This window comes from Melospiza georgiana, chromosome 1 (assembly GCF_028018845.1).
Source record: "Melospiza georgiana isolate bMelGeo1 chromosome 1, bMelGeo1.pri, whole genome shotgun sequence".
Taxonomy (NCBI): Eukaryota; Metazoa; Chordata; class Aves; order Passeriformes; family Passerellidae; genus Melospiza; species Melospiza georgiana.
In genome coordinates, this window is record NC_080430.1 from 9,585,734 (window position 1) to 9,599,108 (window position 13,375).

A 13,375-nucleotide genomic window follows, 5' to 3' on the forward strand; every position below is an offset into this window, starting at 1 on the left:
ACACATCCTAAGTATTAAATAGCATTAAAACTCAATTGAATTACACTTAAAACTTTTAGCCTACCACACTGTTTAGTGATTCATGTAAAGCTTCAATTTGCCCACTTTGTTTATATCTATATTAAATTCTTACACATACAGATATGTCTAAAGCTATTTTAGAAATTGTACTTGCCTGCAATGAACAACTACTGGACAAGAGCGACCCCTGTAGCACTTGTTTACTTTTCTGAAATAAAACAGACACAAGAAATTAATTAAGCATATTATTTACTTTTTCTTTCACCAACTGTCAAAAATAAGCAATAAGAAAATGCAAATATTACTGTCTTTGAAGGAATACTCAGGTTGATAGTTTCCTAATATAACAAGCAATTAGGTAGACAATCTTCTCTAAAGTTTGATTCTGGTTTGCTGCCTAAGAAATCCCAGAAAACATTCCATTATTACTGTTGTTTGGGCAAAACAAATGAGCTATTTTCTCAAATGGTTCATTTCTTAGCTCCAAAACTAATATTATCTTGAGATGCCTTGATTTTGAGGCAAACTTTGAGTTCATGAGCTTGCTCAAGGAAATATCAAGGGTCATCAAACTGAATATAAAATTAAAAAAGGCTATTCCACTACACTTTGTACAATGTGTGCTGATCTGTAACACCACTTCTTCCCAGAAAGGCAAATGCCAAATCTCCTGAAATGCTTCTTAAAAATTCTAAAATGTAATCTTATAATAGTAAAAATAACTAAATCCATCAGTAAGCTTTGGTTCTAGTGCTTCAGTTCTATTGCAAAAGTGTTATATATTTAATATTTACACATTGTTGTCTTCAACAGCTTCCTGGTTAAACATTTTCAGTGGCAAGAGAATATAGGTGGAATCAATCAATAGAATATAACCACAGAACAGGTTAGCTGATGTGCAAATTCAATGAAGGAATTAACTAGTGCTGAAGCAAACCAAGATACTCAGTCTAAGAATAGAGCCCACAAAACTGGTTTAAATCTATTTAAATTGCCTTACAAACACCAAAATCCCAAGCCCTCTCTTTTGCTCTAGGATATATTTTGCATGTCAAGAACGTTACAGGCCAAAAATCCATAAAATATGCACACATATGTTAACAAGGCAAGATGAATAAAGGCTAAAATGGGAAAGCATTGCTGCAAGAAATCAAAACCTTTCATTCAAATTATTTGATGAGTTTGAGTTTACTGGAGCTAGAAGGTCTTCTATAAAATAATTTCATAAGGCAGCTTCCAAAGGGTGCTCTAATAGTCCCCAGCTCAGTGTAAGTGTTACACAGGATCCTGATAACTAAACTAAAGGGAGCTGCTAAAATTTAACAGTGGTGTGATGTTATTATGAATTTTAAAGCATAACTAACCTACTGAATCATTTAGTTCTTGGCTGTTCATCTATTCACTAACATCTGTGCTGTGAAAACATGCACATATCTTTAAACACTGCTTACAGTATAGCCTGAAGATGCCCAAACTTCTGACAGGGTGTTGGGATACCTGGAACTCAACCCAAATGGTCTATGGAGGTATTGATGATATCACATGAAACTATGTTTTCATATTCTTATTTTTGTGACTTAAGATTCTAACCAAACTTGAGACCAATATTAAGTTCTTGTTGGGATTCCCTTTAAACATTTGAATTCAGAGACTTTTCACAATTCTTACTCTCTTGCTTAATTATGTAAATCATACTTGCAGAGACATTCTGTCTCTATTTATATTCCCTGGATATAAGTAATTAATGCAGTAGAACAATGTTCTCATTAAATGAGTGGTAAGTCATTGATAAGCACATGACCTCAGAAGTTAAATGGACCATTTATATGTCCATAAATATATCTATATGCAGGCAGTACCAAACAAAACTTCAACAACTTGGGCTACAGAAGAATTTTCACATGAATGAACCATTCAATTCCTGATGGTCATATCCTGGGAATCAGGTCCTTCTACATGATATCAAGCCTGGTTTGGTGGGGCTTTTTTTGTTTTTTAAAAATGTATACAGTAAATTATATTTGAAATGTCTGTACCAACATCTGATAAAGTCAGCCTGCATTCCCCAACTCGCATCTGGTCACTCTCCCCCCACCCCCATCAAGTGCATTAGTAAAGAGTTGTTTTTCCATTTCAAGTATTAAATAAAAGCTAATCACTACAGAGGGGTATTTACCGTTTCTCTTTCTGCTTGTGTGGTTCCTTTGTTCCTTGCGTGGCACCACTAACATGATATTTGCATGTTGTGACTAGCCCTCTACCAAAGTCCTAATATAATTTCAATGGCAAACTGGATCTAAATCTATCAGACCTCTCAGTAAATCAGACAGCCAGAGACACATGTTAGGGAAAGACACCTTATGTTTGTCAGTTTTATTGAAGGCGTTTCAAACATTTTCATTATCACACAATTCAGAAAACACATTAAAACAAAGGGTTTCAATCCAGCTGGTTCATAGCTTAGTCTATATATAGCTTTTGAAAATATTTAGAAGTGCAGCAACATCTCATTTCATTCTTAGTTCTGGCTAATGAGAGTGAGCTGAAAATTCATCAGTAAGCAAAGTTCTTGAATGTTGAAGAAAATATATATTATATATATAAATATATACATATACAGGAAGAATTAACTTAGAAAGAATGATTAGTAATACAAACCAACCCTTGGCTCATTGAGTGAAAAAGAAATCATCATGCAAACCATCAGCAAGCAAAGGTCAGAGGTCGTTAGAGGCTCAGAAAAGGGGTTTCCCACATTGTCCCTGCAGCAGAGTCACAGTTTCCAATGATCACTTTTGTGACTATGCAACTGGGCTCATATTACTAGCTGCAACATCACAAAAATGACACTGGCAACCGCTAATTAGCTGGCAAAATAAGAATTTGTCCATTTTTAAAGTGAGCAGTGTTAGTAAATGCCATTGCACACAGCGAGAAGTGATAGCATAATAGATATATATTTTAAGCAAAGCCCTCACATGTGATGCTAATTATCTTTTAGCTTAGCAGTCCCTCTTTAAAGTGTAAATGTGCTCCCTCTGGGCTTAAGAAATATTTAATGACACATATCAGTGCATGACTAACAAGCTAGTCCAGAGCAATAATGATTGGTCTATTGTTCAAAATGAAATTAGGACTCCAGAAGCATTTAAAACTGACCAGTGGTTTCCGTAGTAGCCTCACCTCTCAGGGACTGTCTTTTGTACAGATTTGTAAAATATATAGAATAATGTCTTTTTGACAATTGATTCCTACATTATGGAAGTATGATAGATTATTCAGCAAGGTTTAATGTATCTGCTAGATGCAAAATCATCTAAATCACTGTCTGATACAGAGTAAGAGAAATGTAAGCTTTCAGTTTTCAAAGAGACTTGCAAAATTTACTTCAATAAAAATGTTTAGGTCCATATTTCCACAGACTCTGGGCAAGGTAATTTTGGGAATCCAATTTTTCTTGGTGATGAATTATAACAAAATAGAGGGTTGGTTATGTATATGCTTAATTTCATATATGTATGTGAATATATAAATATACACACATATCCATATATATATACAAACACACTGAATGCACATAAAAACCATAGATAAGATTAAAAGAAATGAGAGCAGCCCCTTCCTAGCACTACCCTACTAAGAGTATGGTAGCACTGTCAGACATTTTTCTGGGGGCTTTATGACTCAGCTGTTGTAATCCAGCAGAGTCTGTACTTTCAATAGAAAGCTTCAGGTGCAAAACATGGATTGTATAAATGAATTCCAAATACATTATTTTAGCGATAGTGCATTAGTTTTTTTGTCATTAAAAAAGAACGAAAAAGAAAAAACAACCCAAAGATCAGATGACCAAGAAAACTGAGATTCATAGACCAGGCTATTGTGCATGCCAAAATTCCTTTTCAGGCGGAATTTTACTATGCATTCAGTACTATGAGTTCATTGTACAAAATCTGCACGTAGCAAATGATTACAGTACCCTACACTGGACTGTGAATACATGTGAAATGAACACTCAGAATTCAATTAAATCTTAACAGGTTCATTCCCATACTGGCTTAAAATACAAAGAATGGCAGCTCTGCTACTTTTCTCATCTAGTTATCATTTTTCTTTTTCAAAGTATTGCACAACACTTCTTCCACACGGCTATTTAACCCTTACACAATGTCACTCTAAGAGGCTCTTTCCTGGCAGTGTGAACTGTGACTTACTGCAGATCTAATCCTCTAGCTCATGCAGGGACCTCAATCCTTACTGAAACAAGTCAGAGGCGAGGTGCTCTGAGCTTCAGATGTCCCGGCTGTACAGGCTCATTTATGCTCTAGTTAGAATTGCTAGCAGATTTCCCACTAACTTTGAAAAGAGCAAAGCTGGATGCTGCACTGGCTCTGTGCTGCAGCCTCACACAGCTTAATGGAACCGAGTCACAATTGTCACTGCAAAAATTCACTACAGGCAACTTCCTCGGTACCACAAGCAAAGGGAAATCAACCTATAAAAATCATATTAAAGTTGAACCCAGAGAAGAAAACCTTGAAAATTCAATTACAATTTCAGCTCCATCGCATGGCTGTGCTTCTTTGCTCCACTACTGCTTTTGTGTTGTGACTCTGTAGTATATCCTACATCCTCACCTAGCCATACCTCCAAGTGACTCAGAGCAGCTGCACTCCATTACCTGACCTGCACCGTGTGAGATGTCTCTCTGCTTTGAAAAGCCTTGCAATATGTACAAGAATACTGAGTAGATGAAGGGTGGCATTTAGCCCTAAATTTTTAAGGGTAGGATTTTGCCAACAGACAACTGTGCAACCAGCTCCTGTTGGCTGTATGCCAGCTCCTCCCCTCGGGTGCAGATGCACGACTTCGACTGGCATCAGTCAAAGCTCCCAGCACTCCTTGAAAGAAAAAACTTTGGATCTTTGAGCGCTGAGCCCCGTATAATCACTTTGGGGGGTTGTAGATAATATTGTAGAGCAGAGAGAACAACATGTGATCCCACAGGCCGCTGGTGGATGGAGCACCAACTCCCCAAACCTCATGGAGATTCTTTTCATTAGTCATAAGCGCGTCGCTGCGGATTAGCTGGTACACGCTAACACCTACACGTGATGCACTGGGCACGGTTTGCAATCAAATGAAGATTATTTCGCTCCAGTATTTATCATGCATGGCTTTAATTTTCAAATTAAAATTTAGATAGGCACAGCAAACATTAGAAAAGGTGGCGAGGACTTTCACAGCTTTTGCCTTTGTATATTTGTATTTTAAAGGCACACTGACTTTCTTTAAAGTTCCAAAGGGTATTCTATGTCAACATTTTCATCTGCTTCCTCAAGCTTCCACCTTCCTGCAGCCAAAGGTCTGCAGACCTCGCTGTTGGATCCTTATGAGCAAATGGTACCATGGGAATGATGCTATCACCATATGACTCCATTGTGATTCTTTTTTTAAAGCTCACAGTTCCTAATTTACTTGTGAGAGTCCTGATATAAGGATCTTGGGGGAGCTACACAAAAAGCCTGGAAGTTGCACAAATGAATAAATACTTGAAAAACAAAGAAATACAGAAACACTGAGATTATACAAAGGGAGGAAAGGTATTGATCTCTAAATGTGAAATGAATATGTCTTAAACCCAGGCACCATCTCTGCGTAAGGCAACACTAAAAACATCAACCTATTGAAGATATTTCTCTTAGTCTAGCATTGTGGCATCACAGGCTGAGGAGCCCCCTTTCAACCCAAAATTCTTTAAAGGAAGAAAAAAAGCCCTAGTTCCCCAGATCTGTGTCATCTTAGAAGAAGTGCCATACTTTGTGCTTTACCTGCGGAAATCCAGAAGGGATCTGGTGGAAGCAGGAGCCCTCTGGTCGTTCCAGCTGAGGAAGTGGAACTGGGTCACTGTGCGGGTCTCATTGGTCTGCAGGTTCTTCAGGTAGAAGCTCCTCACGAGGAAATCCTCGCACCAGATGTGCTCAGAGACAAGATTTACCTACACACCCACAGGAGGGAACAAACGGAGATCAGCAATTCTGGTTGCAAGTCACGTCTCCGGGATTGCACGTGTAAGATTTCTGGGATGAAGGAATTGCATGAAAATTTTATTTTTATTAGCAAATTGGCCAGTATGAAGGGAAAAAAAAAATTAATTTAGCAATCAATGTAGCTGTCAGAAAGGGGTTAGCTGCCATTGCTCTTCCATTGAAAACATAAGAAAAATCTTGACAATTTTCATGCAAAAGAAAAATTCACTGAATTAAATTTTTATAACATTATGAGAATACAAAAGATATTTTGTATTGAAAATGTGTTAGACTGGCAGTTCCTTTCTTTTCAAAAATGTCCACAAATGCATTGCCCAGCCCACTCTCAGAGGTCTTAAAAATCTGAGTTGAATTCACATGAGAAGTAAAAATTCAGTTTCTTTTGCTATGAAGAAAAATAAGAATTAAAAAATGCAGTTTATTTGCAGAGCTCATCTTTTCAGAAAATTACTTTATTCCCATTTTAGTTTAAATAACAGCATTTCTTCACAGTTTCTCCACATTTCTTTGTGTTTGGCATTGTGGTATTAATTTCTTCCTCTACACAGCTGGACCACTGGAAAAATCTGACAGTTGTTGTCAATGTTGCATTGCAACATAACTTCTGATATGATATTTTGGGCTAGAAATGCAAAGCAGAAAATAAAAATATATATTTGTTGTTGTGACTGAGGCATGAGATAAATATAGATAAGATTAATTACTACAGCAATATAGAGGTTTTTTCTACAAAGATTTACATATGGCTATCCTAAGGCAAAATCCACTAGTTCCAAAAATACTATTTTCCTATAAAACATAAATACACGCTTTCATATATCAAACACTTGCAAAACCATTCAAAATGCAAACATTATTGTCCTTTTTAATACTGCAATATTTTACTCATTATTTTCTATGCTTGGTGGAAACCACCTTGCTGTTAAAGCTGCACTCCAATTTTTTTTGCAAACGCAGAACTACCCGAAGGCACACCAGGAGAATTTGAGTCCGCAGCTCGACCTCTGGGTTAAAACATCTCCAGCATCCTTCTGCCCTGGATGGAATCAGCACTTACTGTCACGTTTGCAAGCAGAATTTTTGTGCAGGTACCTCGTAGATGTGGTAGAGGTTTGACCCTTCGTCCGGCCAATAGTGGTAGCACTGCTTGACTCCGTTTTCCACGAGGGGTGTCAGCATGACAATAACGACACAGCCGTTCTCCCAGACCATCTGCAGACAAAGAAAGACACCGTGGCCACATTGTGACTGCCTAATTACTGCGTGACATGTATAATTACTGCACTCAGACACACAATCAAAATTTATTCCATTCACAGGAAATTTATTTCATTTTCATTAGACACTTTTACTCTGCAGCTGCTTTCAAATCCCTGAATAAACTGGCACCATATTTTGCAGGCGCCCATGAAATATTAAAGAATTTCCTGCGATTTCAATTCAGGTCATCCCCAAAATCTCTCCTTGCTCCCGGTACCATGTTCAACTGCTTTTGTGGCAAACTTCTAGATCCACTGACGGAACACTGAGTGGTGCTTGCAGAACACCCATCCATTTAAGATTTGATATTTAACACTGAAGCAGCACAGACCTACTAAAGTCACATATACTGAAACCTGTTTGTGTTCTCAACCCCATGGCTTTTTTCACTTTGCCAAGTAGCTAAAGCCATTAAAGCACAGCATTGCTGAAACAATCATGAAAGTTGCATCTGAACAACAGTAATGAAGAAAAGGCAGGGAAAATCTGTTTTTCCAGGAACATTTTGGATGGAGAAGTCGTCCCTCCAAATGCAGACTTATAAAAGCTTCGTTGCAAATGTGCATTACTTTCTTTTTCCTTCTTTCTTTCCTTCCAGCTTTCCTTTGTCTTCTTTCTTCCCTTTTCCTTTTTTTTAAATTTTGTTTTTATTTTCCATTCTCTTTCCCTCTTTTCTATTTCATTTTTCCTTCACCTTTTTTTTTCCACTCCCCTTCTCCTTCCTCTTTTTCTAGTTCTGTTTTCTCCTTTTATTTTTTTTCCTGGAGGTAGAATGCAAGTCCAACCTGTGCTGCAGACAGTCCAGTCACAGAGCACAGGTACAGAAACAGAGGAAAACAGAGTATCTTCACTGTCAGCATGATCACTTCATAATTTAGACCAGCCACAGAGTAGGATACAAGAATCAAACACATCCTCAACTAAAGGATTTGTGGATGTCTCTCACAAACAGCAGACAAGCAGAGAAGCTCTGGTCTGGCATATCTCTGTTCCAAACACAGCCCATGACTGAACAAAAAGGCTCCTATGAATTAATACCAAGCAGTATAATCACTAAAAACTGTTATTATTATGCTGTACATTGATGTTATATTTGCATACAACTTTCATTGTCTTTTTGCTAGCATATAAAATTACTAAATGAAGAGTAAACTGCTCTTTTTGTGAAGGGTTATGTTTATTTCACAGAAATATTTATAAGCAACTGTATTGACATGTAAATTTTGTCAACAAAAAAGGCCTTTGTCTAAACTGTGCAAAGATGAGATGATACATTCAATTCAAGGATTATTTTTTAAATTACATATCAAATAAAAAGGTTTCCCATTCATGGATAATGATGTTGTCTTCTCTTTTAAGAATAGCTTGCATATAGAGAAACAAATAACGTTTTTCTTCCCCTTTTTCATTTTGCAACATAATTAAAACTACTTTTAAAACCGGCTTAGAATTATTTAGAGAAATGAATCTAGGGTATACACAGAATAGGGTTATTTATCATTTTGAAAAGAAGTGGGGTAAAAAAATTATAGCGGAATTTAAGAATAATCTTTTTTTTTAACCCCTTCAAAAATGTTTTTTAAATAAAAATGTCTGTAATTTCCTCCTCCTCACTTTAAAATCTCACAATGCCACAAAACCATTTAAACATACTTTAAAATTATAGACACTTTACAGACAGATGTATATTTATCATTGGTATCTTTTTTGTACTGCATTTGTTTCAGGCCACAGCTGGAAACCTTCTTGATATGTACGGAGGATGATACAGATTTCTTTCATTCTAAAATAGTTTCACCTTTTTCAGCCAGCAATCAGACTAAGATAAGAATTCAAAACATGCATCTTACTTTAAAACTAGCCCCACTAAATCAGTACTTTCATCACATAACGATTTAATGTGCCTCTAGAAGGTATAGAAGCTCATTGAAGCCATTACGAAAATGAGGAGAAACACAGTTTTTATGAGTGTAATAAAAATACAATGATCTAGACCATAAACTAATCATCGAGCACTCTGCTTGTGCCACCCAAGTGTAACATTATAAAAGCCCACTCATTTAGAGAGGAATCCTTACAGTTTGGCAACCCTGTTCATTGGTTCAAAGACAGAGCATTTCATTAGAGAGGGGCTGTCTGCATCTCTGAAGATTTCATTAAGCATAAATCCAAATGAAAGTTAATTTAAACAAACAATTTCAAAGTTACACTGGGGTGTAATATTTCTTTTAGGTCATTGTGTGAAAAGTAGAAGTCAAATCTACTAAATCAAGAAGGCAATACAGTCTAGTGCCTTCCTTCCTGTTACAAGCAACTGTCCCTGCACGTTCTGTGCTTACCATTGAGATGGGATTTTCACTAAGGCTCACCACCTGTGACTGGAGGACTACAGCATTTTCATTGTTTCCTTGCTAATTTAAATATAAGGCCATCAGCCTGATATTTATTACCATATATTTCCAAGTAACTTGGAAGCAGGATGAGTCAAAGGCAGTTCACAGAGTTTTACATTGTCATCTGTTTACATCCCCATCTTTAAGCAATTATTGGGGTTTTCAGAAGCTGCATCTCCCAGCAGTTCAAACTTGGCTGTGCTCAGTGTCCAGGCACACCCATAAACTACAAAGTGGCCCCAAGAATGTGTCTTGGTAAAGAAAGAACAGGTAGCCCAGACCTGGTCTGCACAATCCCAGCACAGCCTCCGAAGAAGTGCCAAAGGGACATTTGAGCTGGCCTTGGAGAATGGAGGAAGTAGTTCAACTGCAAATATGCACTAATTCACATATTTCTGAACTTTGTATGCTTGCACAATGTGATAGAAGAATAAAGAGAACTTCAGGTCCTCAGGGCTGAGGTTTTTCTTTTTATGTAGAGCCCTGCAAAATTAAGTTTCTACAAAAACTAAATATATATATATACAACACATAATATACACATGTATATATTTGCAATATATAAATCTAATTTTATTTCCATCACTTAGCACAGGAAGGCTCATGTTTGTAATTCATGGTAATACTTTCAGCAGAAGAAGAAATGTTGAATGGGAGCAATAAAGCCTGAGTTCTGTACAGGAGCTCACTGCAGAGCCTTGCTGAAAAGGGAGGACACTGCATGATTTTGTGTGGCATCTCCACCTTCAGCCTGCAGGCCTAGAGAGTAACATGTTAATGATCTTTAATGAGGTTCTGCTGTATGCATCACTCTCAGAACACTTCTTGGACAAGAATAACACCACCCTGTTCCATTTGCTGCAAATTAAAGGCTGAATCCTGCAAGCCAAAATGAGCAGAGCATTGTGATCCTCAGAATTCCCTGTTGATGAAATCCACCAAGTGTAGAGACCTCATGCTGTGGTTATCCAGCATTGCCAGCCCCACATAAAGGGCTTCCACATTGGGATGAATTATATTTAGTAGAATTACTTGAAAAGGAGTACAGAATTGGTTTTTCACATAATGAGAAAAACAAAGTCACAAATAGCAGAACCAGTGTTACAACAATGCCATAAATCTGATAAAACATCAGTTTTTGATAGCTTATACTTTAAAATGTCCTTGTTTACTAGCTTGTAAATAAAATGGTTAATATGAGCGCCCTTTTTTTTTCAGACACTTCATCACTTTGAAGCTTCTTTTTATAATAAACGATTCTCCCCAAACTCCTTTTCCAGCCATTTCTGTCATTTTGGTGATGGGGAAATGACAAGATAGGAGCTCTGCCCAGACACACTTCTTTTAATGGGGACTAGTGGAGAAGTTTCTAAAATGCAATGATTTAAAAGTAGGAAATAGATGGGAAAATCAGTCAAATCCAGTCATTTCACTAAATATAACCTGCAAATCACACCAGCTGCTCTCTGGGAGTGACCTCCAGAAAACGACAGAATTTACCTTTTCAGTCTTTTTGGCTCCCCATACAATTGGTATAATTGGTAAATGCAAAGACTTGGAAAAGCAGGTGAACCAGCTAAGACAACGCAAATAATTTCTGAGGACAACAAAAACTCAATATGAATAAACAGGACTCCTAAAAAAACAACAAAGCGAGGTACTAACCCTTGCTGCATGAGATAATATTAATCCCATTAGATATTGTGAAAATAATTAACTCAACTGATGCCTTTCAAGCTTAAAAAGAAAAAGAGGATCTTTTAACTGAAGGAAAAATTTGAGTTGAATTTAGATTTTTGTTACCAACTACAGCTTTACAATGCATGCCAATCAGAAAGTCATACAAACATTTTTGTGAAATATTTTGTTTGTAAATGACATAACTTTAATATGAAATGGGTCAAATCTGGCAAGGTGAGAATGGCCATCTGCAAAATCATAACTGTGCCTGCCAGTTAAGCAAATCTATAAGTTGGATGATTAACGGTCAACAATCTGTATTTCATTAAAAAAGTATCTAACAGAAACTGGAAAAATGTCTTCAGAGAGAATCATATATAAGTAGACAGTTGTACTGTGTCCCCTGCTGTTTTAGCAACACTTGTTTGGAAGTCATAGGAAAAGGCAAATGCAAGATGTCTGTATGTGTTGCAATAATTTCTCTTTCTGCTTTCTCATAGAGACATAAACTGCTCTTATTCTTCTCAGTAGACTCCTAACGAGCCTTATTATTAAATAATTTAAATATGAGCTCTGTTTAGAGTTGCACTGCTGACAAAACCACATTAAGGAGCAAAAGTCCACCAAAATAATCAGAAATTAGGTTTTCCTTTAGTATTGAAAATGTGGAAACTAAACAATAAAGGGATACAAATTTTAAGGGACCATTTCTAAGTACCTTCTCCAACCAGAGCCATAATTAGAGGGAGTGTGGTAAAAGCAGACTCCTTCACTGAACGCTTATGGAATTTCTAATGCTATATTTATTTCTCATGGCTTGACAAGTTACTAGAGCTCTAGGGGCTACTGTTCTGTGCCTATGTCTCCCTTGCTGTTTTTCCTTTATTAAATTAAAATATGCATATTTTACACATTGAATTGCTTTCTGTTGGTTTTCATCTGCTCTTCTTTCTGAAGGTGAGAACTGATTAGACATGCAGGAAGTCCCATTCCAGGCAAAGAAAATAAAACTTGGGAATCACAACTGCTTGAAAGCACTGTGTCTGCACAGAACAAAATGCAGAAGAATAATTTAGTTTGTAAATTAATTTCAGCACTCAAAAACGTGCTGAACTGGGAGCACAGAAACCAGCATTTAGAGCAGACAAGGGTTTAGTACAATTGTTCCTACTCAGCCCATGGGCTTGGAACACTGATTTTGCTGGAAGACTCATTCAGCTATGGGGACATGGTCTCCTGCTACTGGGATTTGCCCTTGGAGACTACTGATTACTAATCCTTTTTACAGAGGACACAGTCAACTGACAGTATTCTGTATTTCTTTTGCTGAATTCCAAAACTGGAAGAGAGAAGCAAATGTTGGTGATTAGACATGCAGAGATTTATCATGTCCTGTAGATTGTGATTCAGGAATCAATTCTTAATATGCCATTGTGATCTGGGAGGAAACCAACAGTCAGTTCTTCTGACTGATGCTGATAACTTACTCCTGAACAGGGGTAGAGAAAAGTAAAAATAGTTTTAGATTAAGAAATGCAGGACTGGGGCAACAAAAAGCAAATGGTAGTTGAACTGCCTGGCTCATATTAGGGCTATGGACTTTTCTCTTGGGACCTCTTCTGCACTTTACATTTAACAGTCTGGCAATAAAAGTAAAAAATAATCAAGGGAACAGACATGAGGTTTCCCCAGTCACTACAGCCACCACAGTGCAAACCTCCACTCCAGTGAGGTCTCTCTCTGTTTGCCAGCAAGAGACAGGCAGCATTAACAAGAAGGCTGAAGAGGACTTCCAGTTTTGAGACTATTTCATGTACTGACAAGTAGTGGAGGCAAGACGAGGTAAAGAAAAGCATGGGTTTGACTCAGAATGTGGAGGATGATGAAGCTTTTCCTTGCTTCCTAGAGGAGCACCCCAGCCACAAAGGGGCAGCGCTTGAAGTCTGCCTTCCACCTCCTGTCTGACTTGGT

At 37.3% G+C, this 13,375-nt stretch overlaps 1 protein-coding gene across 1 annotated transcript in view; it reads right to left on the bottom strand.

Annotated features, from left to right (window-relative positions):
- Nucleotides 1–13,375, bottom strand: part of PTPRN2 (protein tyrosine phosphatase receptor type N2) — a 638,409-nt gene that overhangs the window by 27,259 nt on the left and 597,775 nt on the right. Inside the window, exons 18-20 of the mRNA XM_058038495.1 lie at nucleotides 7,164–7,283; nucleotides 5,853–6,019; nucleotides 176–229 (exon numbers count right to left, since the gene is read on the bottom strand). Of these exons, the coding sequence (XP_057894478.1) occupies nucleotides 176–229; nucleotides 5,853–6,019; nucleotides 7,164–7,283 (341 nt within the window). The remainder of the gene's footprint in view (nucleotides 1–175; nucleotides 230–5,852; nucleotides 6,020–7,163; nucleotides 7,284–13,375) is intronic.